Source organism: Hyperoodon ampullatus (assembly GCF_949752795.1).
Source record: "Hyperoodon ampullatus genome assembly, chromosome: X".
Taxonomy (NCBI): Eukaryota; Metazoa; Chordata; class Mammalia; order Artiodactyla; family Ziphiidae; genus Hyperoodon; species Hyperoodon ampullatus.
Genome location: NC_136913.1, coordinates 128,166,525 through 128,180,287, shown reverse-complemented (window position 1 = coordinate 128,180,287; position 13,763 = coordinate 128,166,525). Strand labels below are relative to the sequence as shown.

The 13,763-nt window shown below is 45.6% G+C and overlaps 1 protein-coding gene across 3 annotated transcripts in view; it reads right to left on the bottom strand.

The window, feature by feature from the left end:
• Positions 1–3,914: 3,914 nt before the first annotated feature.
• The window catches only part of AFF2 (ALF transcription elongation factor 2), a gene marked incomplete at both ends in the record, with an annotated part of 497,311 nt that continues 487,462 nt past the window's right edge, over positions 3,915–13,763 (bottom strand). For all 3 annotated transcript variants that reach the window (XM_079727720.1, XM_079727719.1, XM_079727721.1), the window contains 2 exons: positions 3,915–4,036; positions 8,418–8,608. In XM_079727720.1, the coding sequence (XP_079583846.1) occupies positions 3,915–4,036; positions 8,418–8,608 (313 nt within the window). The remainder of the gene's footprint in view (positions 4,037–8,417; positions 8,609–13,763) is intronic.

Below are 13,763 nucleotides of genomic sequence, written 5' to 3'. Positions count from 1 at the left end.
TAAGGCTGTGCAAGTGGGAATGAGAACAACAACAACGACAACGACAACGACAACCAGGAAGAATTTAGTCTGCCAGTCGCATAATAGAGCAAGCGACAACGGGCGCCATATTTGTTCCCCACAGAACTGAATTTGGGGGCACGGAATCGACCCATCCATTCAATGTTGTGTAGCTCTAGTGTCTCGCCACACATTTTCTCCATGGGGAGAGTGATGCCTCTCTAAGCAAGCAGTTCATTGCCTTACTGAGTAGTCCTACCCAGTGATCCAGTTTGCTGTCTCCCACCTGCCACTCACGCAGGTGAAATTTTATCACGCCTGTTGAGAAGTACGTGAGGGCTCCTCCCTCACAGCTAAATCAGTTCTGCCTTCAGAAATGCTTTCCAACTTCATTTTCCAACTTCAACCTCCGGGATGCGAATTTGAATAAAATACAATCTAAATTAGATAGCTTTGGGAAAGATACCGAGAGGACAAGTATCTTCCCACTGAAGACCCAATCGAATGCATCTAGCAAGGTGATGTCCAAAGGAAAACCCACCATTTGGAAACTCAACAAAACACATTTTAGCCAATGGTTTTGAATCAAGCAACTTGGTTATTGATTGGAGATTTGAATCGTTTGATGTCATTACGTGGAAAAAAGGCATCCCAATCTCAAGTCTTTGAAAAGTTATCAGCAGCTAATCTGCTTTTCCAATTCTGTCATCCAAATAGAAAACTACTAGTATTCTCCCAATGACATTATTAAGTCATTAACAGTCTACAGGCTGGCTAACAACATGCTCACGGCTAAATTCTACCCCGAGGACCACACTAGTATACTCTTTTCAAATTAATCCTACCTACCAAACTCAGACAGTAATATGACAAAACCACTAAAAAATCCAAGGTTAATTAAAATACAAAGCCAAGCCAACATCATAACACAAACTTGTCAAACTCTCTGTGGTTGGAGCTTGGGTGACAAGTGAAGGCATAGTGGTGGCCCTACAGGGGTCCCGTTTGCAGGGCTGAGATCCTTTTGTGTACTTGCTCGCTCAGGTGGAGCTGCCCATTTCTCTGCCCATTACCCTAACTCCATGTGCTTATTGTGAGATGCGTCTCACCAAGTCTCCATCAAAGTCTCGAGGCAGGATCTCTCACCGCCATCCACATGTCTTGTATCCCTCCCACAAACTGGTACACCGAAGAGATTTACTTGACAAAATCCCTCAATCCCTCAAATAGCTGCACACCTACGACACACATCACCATTTACAATGTGATGAATAGAGTGCCTAGAAAACAGCAACAATCCTTAATCAGGAAACCGAAAGACGTCTCACCTCCAGGGAGAGGAAGGCAATTCATCCTCCATGTTTAATTGGTTTCTAAGCTGCTTTACAAACGGGTCTGCTAAATCATCAGGTGGTGATCCTGAGCTCGCCTGTCAGATTTGATCTTTGTGCCACTGAGTCGGCACACACTTTACATTTAGCCACCAGAGGTGACACATCAGGCAGCAAGCAGGATGCTCTGCTGCTTCCGTGCTGTGTGCCATGTAGATATGACGACTCAATGAAACTAGAGCTACGAGTCTTTCATTCATGAGGCAATATGCTAGTTTCCCCAGGAAACTGCCCCTAGCATTCTAATGTCTACTTTCCAGAGGTTGAATTTCAAGAAGAATCTACTCTTAAATCCATGATGGTGTAGGATCGTGGTCTAGGTTGAACTTGCAAGGCAAGCCAGTGGGCTTCATCACATAGTCACAGTCAGGCACTCTACCTGATAAGCCGTGGAAAACACACAGAGACCTTGAGTCACTGCAGAGCCATCAGCTTCATTTGTATAGGTGACACCCACCTTGGGTGTCTGGAGTCATTCATAGGATCATTTTCCTCATTTAAGAGGCTCAGAAAAGATTCTCTCGGGTTTCATTGGTCTGTGTGTGTGTCTGCGTGTGTGAGGGTTGATGCTGAGACTGCCAACGTCCAGCTCAACCGCACCGGGAGCATGAAAAGTGCTGGTTCAGCTGCTGGGACACTCCCAGCTGTCAACTTTTCACAACGTGGCCTCAGCCATTGGAGGACAACTTCCACAGCCCTTATGATACAACAAAGGGCCTTCAACTCAAAGATGACCAGAGCAGAGCTCAAGTCTGGCTCTTTTGCAACTGGGGATACAGCTAACCTTGACAATGAGAGTGTGGAGTGATCCCTTGCCGTTCTTATCACAGACTTGTGTGACTTGCTTTCAAAATCATACAAGTTTGCATCTTTCATGTGTGTGTATATCTATTATTTATCTGGTCATAACTCAGTGAAGAGAATCCAATAACTCAGCAGATGAAGGGCTATGTGGAATTAGATACCGGCAGGTAATTACAAGGAACTAACGTACGGATAGTTTTTACAGCGTGTGGGGAATTCTTCTAGTGAGCTGGAATACCAAAGATGATATTTACATTGTGATGTTTAGGGACATAAAATGAACACAGAGGATCATAAAGGGGTGGGGATAGTCACAACTGATGCAGAAATATCTCCAAATCAAGGGAACTGTTCCCAATGTTCAGGGGTCTTTCAAAACCACCCTAGGGTGAAGCATTACCCCGAGACTCATTTTTTTGTTAAAAAATTAGCTACTACTTAGAGAGTTTGAAGTTTTCTTCGGGATTTTCATGGAAATGATTCAAGCTAATATAGACCTGAATAAAATCAGTGATTGTATTTCCATCAAAAGCTAATGAGCCCCCCCCCAAAAAAAAAGAAAGAAAAGAAAAAGGAAAAGAAAGGTAGAAGAAAACAGAAAGAAGTGAAAAAGAAATCCTGTAAAATAGAAAATGGGGATAATAATTGGGGAAGTCCAGATTTTAAAGCCACTAGGAAGCAAACTGTATATGATTACTTCTAGGTAGTGATAACTTGACTTTTGTTTCCAGAGGTTTGAGCAAAACACAATAAAAAAAAAAAACTCCTGCCAGTTGTGGATCCCGCCAACCAACTGCAAAAGAGGCAGAGGTGTGCATTCCCTGGACGGTTTCCAGACCCCTCCCGTCTCTCATCTCTAAAACTGGAGTGTAGCGTTTTGGCTACTAGGGCGTGCACTGAATGAACTGCCCTCCAAAGGAGAGCTTTACACAAAGAGAATGCTGGGTGAGGATTTACACTTCAAATCATGGAGTTCAAAAATACTTATGCCAGCTGATGCCTTAAAGTTGTCGACATCAATGTTGCCACTCCTTCTCATCCTTGAAGTTTTTCAAATAGGGAATCAGGAAAGGCATACTAACTAAAAAGTCCTCTGGCTGCATTTCAGAGTGGCATTGCCGTGCTCATTAATTTTCTTAAATTTGACTTTCTGATGTTGCTACAACATCTAACCAGTGGGTTTCGACAATGAAAATTCTCATCTGAAAACTGAGTCTGTGGGAACCACAAAAGTTTACCATAACAAAGGATTCTGAAATATGTTCTTGTCTGGACAGAACAGTGCAGTTTGGGGAATGGCTATTGCTGAAAATTTGAATCTTTGCAGGTCCTCTGTGTCTGCGTTCATATATAGACACACACACACACACATATATATATATATATATGTGTCTATATATGACATTCCGTTTCACTTCTCAGGAACCTGTTCTCACAATTGCTTTCCATTCTTTGTTGTGGGTAGTGTGGACTTAAAACAATACTGTAGGGACTGTGTCATTCCATCAAGCACAAAAGGATGGTGGGATCTGTGAAATGCGTATAAAATACTGAAAAATGACTAAGTGATAAAAGATACACTGCTCAAGGTGTAGTGTCCACTTACAATGACTTCTGTTTTTCACAGATATCAAAAGAAGCATAAAAACAAACATAATCAAAGAGAATTTTCCCAAATGAGTGGAGTTCCACCAGTGCTGGAGATGGGGGCACACCCCACTACAACAAATGGGCGTCGATGCGCAGCCAGCACAGTCCCTGGCGAACGTAGCGGACGAGATTGGTCATGCTGCTGTGCTGGGTCAGGGGCCCCATCAACGTGTCCAGATCGCCAAAGAATTCTGAAAATCAGAGCAGACCTCGGTCAGGCCTTTGAACGATAGCAGGACCACAACCACACGGGCGTTGGGCAGGCTATCCATTGTTCATTCATTCATTCATTCGACACAAATGTCCAGAGTACCTACTAGGTGACCCAAACTCCATATGGATAACAAGCTCCATTATTTTAATCATTTGTTAGCGCCCCAAGCTCCACAGCATAAATCAAGTCTATATTACTGTGGTTAAGAAAACAGAAATTCATTCAAATCTGTTAATTCATAGTAACTTTTTTCAAATCACCATATATTTTCTCAGACGACAGATTCTAAAAGTACATTACAATCCTGTGGAGGTTTGTGAGACACATACACACACATATCACAGTATGCATATATTACCTATAAAATATATTTGTCTATATATTTATATATGTTTATAGAAACATATATTTATGTATTGAAAATATACACATAAAATTACATATCTAAAATAAAATGTATCTAAATATATTTTATATAAAATATGGAATTTATATTTTTATATATTATAAATTTATAGTTAGAAAGGGGTCTTTATACACAAAATGGTAGGGAGCCATGGTCTATATGATACCAAGCTGTTTTTCATTCTATGCGTTATGGAATTGAAAATATTCTCTTTTCCTTTTGTCTAAATGAACTGAGTATTGATGTTTCTTGGCTTGATGTAGATACAGCTGGTGAGCTTAGACAGCCATTAGCGCCATCGGCCTCTAAGGCCAGATAAATGTCTAGGAGGCATCTGATTTGTTAAGTCTTATTCCTTTAGGGAAGGAAAATGACCTGTAAGGATCTGTCGCATAGCACTTCCCCCTGCCCCCCGGCACACGGATGGTAAGACTGCCTGGCCGATTCCCTTCCAGCTGACTCGGGGAAGGAATGGTACTGAGGCCCTACTACTAAGCAGTGGGACCAGAGTCTTAGACTGTCTGCTTTGGGGCGGGGTGGGAGGTCTGTGGGAAAAACTCCATGATGTCTAGAAACCAGCTAGGCTTCCCCCTTGTACGTCTGTCTGGCACTGCGTTGATCTCGGTGAGGAGGAAGCTCCTGGGCGTCCTTTTCCCTCAGCCACGAGGAAATCACTCCTGTGCTGGCTTGGGGGGAGGAATCGCGCTGGGGGAGGGGCAGGCGCTGGAGACTACCTTCAAGTGGTTGGGATGCTCTCCTGCCTTCTTGGAAAGCAATTGCCATGCGTGGGTTATGTGTGCTTGATTGCCCAGCAGATGGTATTTCACTAAACAATGCATTGATTCTTCACGTTATGTAGAACATATGGGCTCCTTCTCCGCCTATCAGCTTCATTTGATTATATGATACTTTTTAACCTGTACTATGCAATAAAAGTAATTTCTGCTGATAAAGGAGTAAATTACTTTGGGCATTGAAAATACTTTCTTCTGTAATACAATATTAAGGGAGATGTTAAAGGACCCAGTTGTTGTCGAGTGAATGTGAGCAGGATGTCCCCTGGATATTCTGTACAAAGTCTGCGGTGGCATTCTTTTTTATTTTTGTGGTACACGGGCCTCTCACTGTTGTGGCCTCTCCCGTTGCGGAGCACAGGCTTCGGACGCGCAGGCTCAGCGGCCATGGCTCACGGGCCCAGCCGCTCCGCGGCATGTGGGATCTTCCCGGACCGGGGCACGAACCCGTGTCCTCTGCATCGGCAGGCGGACTCTCAACCACTGTGCCACCAGGGAAGCCCCTGCAGTGGCACTCTTCATTGGGTACCCAAGTCACCATTTTAATAAGTGTTTCAAGTCAGCAGCTGGGAAGGTAAGGAACCAGGCTTCTAGAACAAAGGCCAGAGGGCAGAATCAGCCCTATTGGCCCATTAGAGCACCAGAATCTTCTGCAATGAGCCATCTGCAGCTATACAGGTGGGCAGACATGGGGCAGGGGTGGAGACTTTCCACTGGGACAGCCAACCTCCGCCACCTCCATTGCATGATTGGGTGGAAAAAGATGCAGGTACATGGTGGTCTCCAGTGGGAGGCAGAGTACCCATCAAAAGGGAAGTGCCTCAGTTTCCCCATGTCTATGTAGACAAGACGGATGTGGGAAGAATCCCCCACTTTAAGCAGCTCAGAAATGACAAAGTGTGTGAAACTCAGGGCAGTAAACAGAAGATTCCAAACTAGGTCCTCTCCCCGGCCCCTGGTACAGCCCTAGGACCACACCAGTGGGATGCAGCATCTTTCTGCTGGTAGAGTGACAGAGTCATTTTGATTCAATATTTGTCAGTGAATTGAACAACTCCTTGACACACTGTGCTAAGGCCAAGATGAGCACCATCTGAGTCAAACATCAGCCCAGCCACTACATCGCTCCTGGAAAGTTCTGTGGTTAATTTAGAAGGAATTACTTTAACAGATTTTGAAAATGGATGCAATTATGAAGGAAATCCATAAATATTGAACAGATGTCCAGTTACCAGTACAAAATAAGACAGAGGAGAGTGGAGGCTGACAAGCTAGGCAAGACTTAAGATGCTTATGCCTTCATGAGCAATCTAGAACCCTTGGATTGGCCTGGTTGTCTGGGTTAGTTGTCTTTGGATTTCCAGAAGCCTAGGGAAGTGGACAAGTTAAGAACTGCCTATTACTCAGATAACTGAGGACAGGAGCTCACTGAAGGTTTCCAAGGACCCGTTGTTAATCTTGCCCTCTAGATGGGCAGTGCATCCTATAGGATAAAAGTTCACACTCTGAAACCAGACATTTCTCGATTCAATTTCTGCTTCCAATATGATGAGCTGTGTTATCATGGGTGAATTTCTGCATCTCACTGAGCCTCCGTTTCTACAGCTAGGAAATGGGGCTAAATGACACAACAAATGATAAAACAAATAGTACAGTGCCTGGCGTATAGAAATTACTGCATGAACACACAGAACCAACACATGCAAATAGCCCTAGGAGTCAGTGCAAGTTTAGAGCTGGGTCAAGGGGTCAGAGTCCCAAATTATGGAATATGCTTTGATAGCCACAGAATCTTTCAATTATATAGATATATCATCATATGGAGTAAGGAAAGAGAAAGAAATATTTGTAGGATTTCTACCTTGCACCTGATATTTTATGCTAGGTGATTTACACATCTTATTTTATTCCACCCATGTCTACCATCCTTCTGGGTAGTTTCATCATCATCCTATTATATCCATTCTAGAGATGGAAGCTAGGGAGTAGCTCACAGATTTCAGTAACTTGCCTGAGGTCACCCAGCCAGTGCCTGACAGGATTCAAGCTTAAATGATTAGGCTTCAAAATCTGCACCCTTCCTAGTTCCGTGGGACAGTTTCCCCGCCTGCTTAGCGATGCTGCAATAGAGATGCAGCCAGGAGGAGGGGCCGGTAACCCACGGGAAGGCCCCTTTGCATCTAGGTAGCCTGCAGCCCCAGCCTGATTCCAAAAAAGTCCTGTCACTGTCTGGGACCCAAGCCCACTCCATGCAACTTACCATACCATGTCCCAGCAGGAGCCACCGGCCCATGCGAGATGCTAATTCTTGCCTGTACCTAGCCAGATGTTTCTACTGCTCTAAACCACAGATCACCTCTTTGCAGTCTGATTCAGAAAGACCCACATCTGTCCTCACTTAGACTAGAGTGGGTCTGTCGCTGACTGCTGGGCCAGAATCACCGAAGTCAACTGAACGGCCAGGGCAAAAGTATGGTTTCTTTGAACTTCCCATCTTCATTAGGATAGGAGGCTTTGGGGTGAACCTGTGTGACAGCTAGGGTCACAGATGGCAGCATGAGTGGCTGAGGACCACTGACTCACCCTCTGGTGAAGCAGGGTCCTCCTCACATTTGTTTTGTAGCCAACCTCATGTGTTGCCATGAATAGGGCTCTGATCCTTCATCCCAGGTGTCAGTGGGTGAAAAACACTAGCTGAGCCTTGGCCCTGGCTTCTGATTGCAAGCCACACTGTCATGTACTCACTGGAGGTGACGATTATAATGAAGGTAAAAGGCCTTGGTTCAACGTCACCTCTCCAAAAAAAAAAAAAAAAAAAGCCAAGTGCCTTAATCCCAATTAATTTGCAAATCATTCTTTTCTCCTTTGCTCTGTTTCTCTGTATTGATCCTTACCATTGAGTGAAAATGTGAAACAGACATTTGCCAACACATCATAGTTCAAGTTACTTTAAACTTTAAAGGAGAACTCAATCCTAGGCCTTTTTCACTCTCTCAGCAAAAACTGGTCACCACGTCAGCCCTGAGCTAACACCCTCTTCCCTCATGTAGCCCTGGAAATCAGACAGAAAGAGAAGGCCACTATGGAAAACTCAAGCCATTGAAAGCAAGTTGACTCCACCATGGCTCGTGAGCAATGGGTCGAGCAGAGCAGCATACCTTTATTCTCTCTTGTCAGTTTGTCGGCTATGTCCCAGTGTTCGTAGCCCCGTAACACGTTGCTAGTGATGTTGACGTGGCTGGCGGCCATGTGGTGAATGCGCTGGGGGATGGTGACCGGGCCGTTGTTACAGTTCCCCATTGCGTTGATGGGAGACACGTTGTTGAGAGACACTGGGGATGGAGTGTTTCTGGGGGATGGGAAGAGACAGGCTTTGTTAGGCTGCTCGGGAAGAGTGACAGCGGCGTTCTAGGGCTCCCTCATCACACTGGGACCTCATGAGGACGTGATTTGCCACAGTGAGCCTTAGCATGGTGAACATATATGAAGCTTGCTCTTGCATCCCACCGACTCCTCTCAGAGGACATCCTATAGCTTTTGCCAGCACAGTAGCTTTCTCTAGAGGCCCCAGTGTAGAGAGAACTTATTATCACCCTGTTCCTGCCTCATTAGACCAACCCACACAGGGCCACAGGGCCAGGCTGTAGAATGAGCCATCCTTCTCCTTTTCTAACTTTAAACACTGAAGTCTGACTGCCTTTGGCAACCATTGATGACTCCATGCACATCGCTACTTTGTTTTAAAATACCACAGAGAGAGCTGGGTGAATCTTTCTCTGGCATTAATTCTACCCACAAATGTAGCGCTTACTTTGAATACATCTAACAAGTCTTCTGATGTTCCAGAGAAAGCATCAGCTCAGAGCTATGATGATTTCTCTACCTGCTGCCAGAATGGATATTGGCACTTAGAAAAGACTTGATGTGCAATACTGGTCTCTTATCAAAGTGTTTTGTGGAAACCATGGTGACAGTTTGCTCCAAATACAGTCGCTACAATAAGCAAAGTGCAATCCTGAAAAGCCCCCCAAGGAGCAATACTAAGGAAGCTGGAAAAAGTAAGATTATGAATATCTCTTTAGGATTCTTTAAGAAGTGGCTACCGGATGGCTGTTAATGGCTGACAGTTTACCTGCACACGGGGTTATAAAGAGAAGTTTTGGGAGTTCCTACTTTGGGCAGTACCAATGTTTGGAGGTAGATTTTTGTTTAATTCTTTAATACCAGCAACAAGAAGTCGCTGGCTGGCTGCACATCGCATGGGGGGTCAGGGACAGTCCCAAAGGCTGGGTGGCTGCCTGTGCCCAGGAGCAAGACCTATACACACCCCCAGCCTCCATGTCCTCATTCAGCCAGCCTTCGAACGACTGCCCATCATGAGGCACCCTTGTCTCACTCCCTCCCCTGTACCAGCCACCTGTTGGCAACTACCTTTCCAGGGTGGCTGTATTTCTCAGAGCCAATCCCTGCTCCCAGAACAGACGCGCACCCTGACAGGCTGCATACACAGAGGATTTGGGGGAACGGCAGTCACCACGTACCAAAATGCCAAAGCGGGGCTGACTCGGTCTGGGAGCAACTCAACTGATGCACTCGCATGAGACTCACGCAGACTGTGCCTACAGCCACGGGAGGGCATTGGTCCATTTCTGCAAACAGAGTATGTCTTCTGGTATGTTCTGGTATGTTCTGGTATGAGGGGGAAGTGGATCCTCTGCGCAAGTGCTCTGCACTCGTGTGATGGAAGAGGGTGTGAAGGTTTTCCTGCTCTGTGTATAATTTCTGAGATGTTTGATACTTCTCGATGGAAAGATTTACTTTCAAGGCGGGCTGTGGTCAGGGCAATGGTTAAACTCAGGGACCTGGGCACAGAAGTGTTAGCAAAAAAGCAGTGAATGCTGGAGTTTTTTGTCATGGCAGGTTGCAAATGCCATTTTCTAGTCTTTTCCCCCCAAGTGGTGGTCATTAACCCGTAAATGTCAATTTACGGCCAGAAAGGAAAACGTCCTCATTTGTAACCTCTAGAGAAGATTGCAAAGGTGTCAGTGTCACAAATGTTGAGAGGGGGACCGTGTGGTGCTGGGAAAGTTCTGGAATCCCAGGGACTAGGACTCTAACCTGGTCCTGCCTTACGTACAATTGCCGTGTGCTCCCGAGCCCCCTCCCCTCGCTGGACCTTCCCTGGACTGCAAGAAAAGGCTGGATTCAGTGATTTCCAATCATGTCCAGAAGTCATAAGGGGAAACAAATCACCTCTGTTTATCTCCTACATCCTGAAAAGGCCTTTTCAGTTTATAACGCTGAAGAGCCACTGAGGGGCTTTCTTTCCCTTCCACTCGGCGCTTTCTTTTAAATAATCAGTGGTGGAGGCGAGGAGAGCGAGGGCATGCGTTCGGTTTTGGTCACGACTGACCTGACACGAGACTCTGTGAGCTGACCTTGCGCGGAGCACGGCTGCATACCCTGCGCACAGCATCAGATGCGTGAAATCCACAAATCCAAACCTACCTAAGACACTGTGCCTCTGGCTAAAAGAGGGCTGTTGCCACGCTCATCTTGATGTGCCTCCAACTCCAGCTTGGCTCTCCCCACAGCTTGGGCTTCGTCGTTCAGTTCTCCCTCTGTGCATCTACTTCAGATCTGGTGCTTTTCTTCACACGTCCATGGCACGTGGCCAGGAGCGTGTACACACCAGCACGGGCTTCCGACCACTCACAGCATAAGCACGCTGGGCCTCCACCATGTTCCCTTGCCTCCTAACCACACTCACCCCCTGCTGTTCCTGGTAATCACTAGCCATGTCCCCATTGGAGGTGATGGCGGTGCCTGCGTGTGGAATGCACTTCCCCCAGGGATCTGCATGGCTCGCTCTCCCATCATCCTTCCCTAATGTCCCTATTCAGGATCTTCCTCCCCCATGACAAGCAGCCCTTTCTATCCCCCCTCCTTGTTTTGCCTTCCTCTATGATGTTTATTATCTAGCATATGCACTCTTTTTGTACTGTCTTTCTCTTCCAAAAGAATGTGACCTTGAGGAGGGCAGGGATCCTTGTCTATTTAATCCAGCGTCATTCCCAGCATCTACAACAGTGCCTGGTGAACATACTATGTACTTAATACCAGTTAGATAAACGAATGGATTACCTTCCAGCCATCCCTCTGTTATTATGTAGTATCCACTACATATGAGGTGCTCTGGGGAGGGAAGAAGAACAACGTACAGCAGCACATGGAGGGGGTATACGTTTGTAAAGTGCCTGGCAGAGTGTCTCACACACAGTAGGCATGCAATAAATATCTGGTGAATAAAAGAATGAACAGCCCCTTATTGAAACGGGCAAATAGTCTAATGGGGAGGAAAATCCATTAAATTCTGGCAATCTAGGCTAAGTGCCAAAAGTGAAGTGTAGACCAAGAGCTGTAGGAGTTCTGGGGGCGAGATCACTTACGTTTTCCAACTCAAAAAGGTAACAATGACAACAAAACATGGCAGTGGCAGTAGCCACTATTTGTTAAAGTTGCTGTGCACCAAGCACAGTGTTCTGGGCTTCCCCGATATTATCTCTAAGCCTTGTGACAACTCTGTGGGTGAGTTTCTGCCACCACTGTTTCACAGATGGCAAAAGGGCTCAGAGAAATTCAGCTCCTTTTTGAGGGTCATATAGCAAATCGGTCGAAGGGCCAGGATTTGAAAGCAGGTCTGTTTTCCTCCAAAGTCCACTCTCCTTCCATTCCATCAAGTTACCTCAAAGTCCTACACTCCCTCTACTAAAGGATTCACCTGACTTGGGTGTCCATCTTGACCCTCACCCTTGAGTCCACATTGGCTTGTTTCTACCACTCTCCCCAAGCTCATGCCGTGTTCACGCAGGCACAGCCCTCCCTAATCTTGGGGAGAAGTTTTGCTTGATGGGAATGTTCCCTGCAGTGACCACCAAACTCCTCACATCTTTTTATTGGCCAATGTCCCAAACATGTGGAGATATCTCTTCTCTTCCAACTCTTTCAGTATGGTACCCACAGCCACCTGTCTACTGAAAGAGTTCTTCTAAAGGCCTCAGATGGCCTCGTTCTTTCCTCCTTCCATAGCCTTCCCAGCCTTCTTTCTTTTTATTCTCTCTGGGTGACATCTGAGACTGCTGCCCCGCCCTTTTAGACTCTCCATAACATGGTTTCCATGACTCTCTGTGGAGGTCAAAAAAGCTGGTGCACCACCTGTTTATGGCCTGTGAGCTATGAATGGTGTGAAAAGATGGACATTTGCAATCAATTGGATGAGCGAGAATGCTACCTTTGAACCCCAGTGACGCAAAATGTTATTTTTTCAAAATTCCATTCGTCTCCTGAACAGACTTGTATTATAAAACTTGTACTTAACTGCTATTATATTCTGAATTTCATCAGTAAGATGTTTGTGGAAACTTGTTTTCTCTTATATTCTCTTTACATGACACCCTCGGTTTTGCCTCTGGGCTGGCAAAGCCCCAAATATGTACTATCTGGCCCTTTGTAGAAAAGGTTTGCCGACCCCTGCTCTATATCAAGCGGATTTTTCTTCTCCTTCTTCCAACTGCTTCTTCACGGTCAGGGTCAGAGAAGGTTGCTTCTGGAAGGCATCGTGAGAGGTCTGGTGCAGGGCCGGCTGTCATCATTCGCTGGGGGAAGCAGGCTATAGTGTTGCTGGCAGACAAAGAAGCCCTCCCTGACCACCCACGGAGGCCTGCACTCTCTTTTTCTTGGGTGTCTGCAGAACTTTGTTCATACCTGTCACCCCCCCTCCACTGGACTGCATGCTTCTCGAGTGCAGGGAGCCCTTGGAAGTCCGCTGCGTCCCAGGTCTCTTGTAGGGAAATGTACCCAAAGTATTTGCTGAATGAATGGGCTGTAACCCCTGGGTGGCCGTTTTGAGTTGCCTCATTCAAAAGCTCTCTGGACTACCAAAGGGAGTGTGCTTTCTTCAGACAGAAGCTGCTTTAAAAATCATTTCGGGAGGCTTTTAATGTGACTTCACAAGCTTAGAATGTGTTTGAGTTCTTTCGTTGCAGAATTTAAAAAAAATTTTTTTCCCAATGATCCTTTAATGGCTGCTTACCTGAATTTGCCCTTGCTTTACTCCGTGCTCAGTGAAAATAGCTTTCTCTGGGCCTTTCAATAGTTATTTTTATTTTCTGAGCTTCCAGAGAGAAGCGTTCTTTCACTTTTGTCTGCCAGTATAAGAGTGAGACCTAATTCAATAGTTTGAACGGTACTTCCTTTCAATACAGTAATTGAGTTAACACGTAGTTTTTAATGGATCTGTTCCCTCACTCTGAATGTTTTTATGATCTTAGAGTTCACAGTCCCACTGCTTCGGGAGTGTGCTTTAAACTATAAAGTGGCAAAGGAGACTATTTCACTGTTCAAGAAAGTGTTTTGATCAGAGACATAAGAATTTTGAAATGATGAAAAATGGGGAAAACCCTCCAGCTCTTTGTGAAGGTATACATCCACTGTTGGGAAGTGGG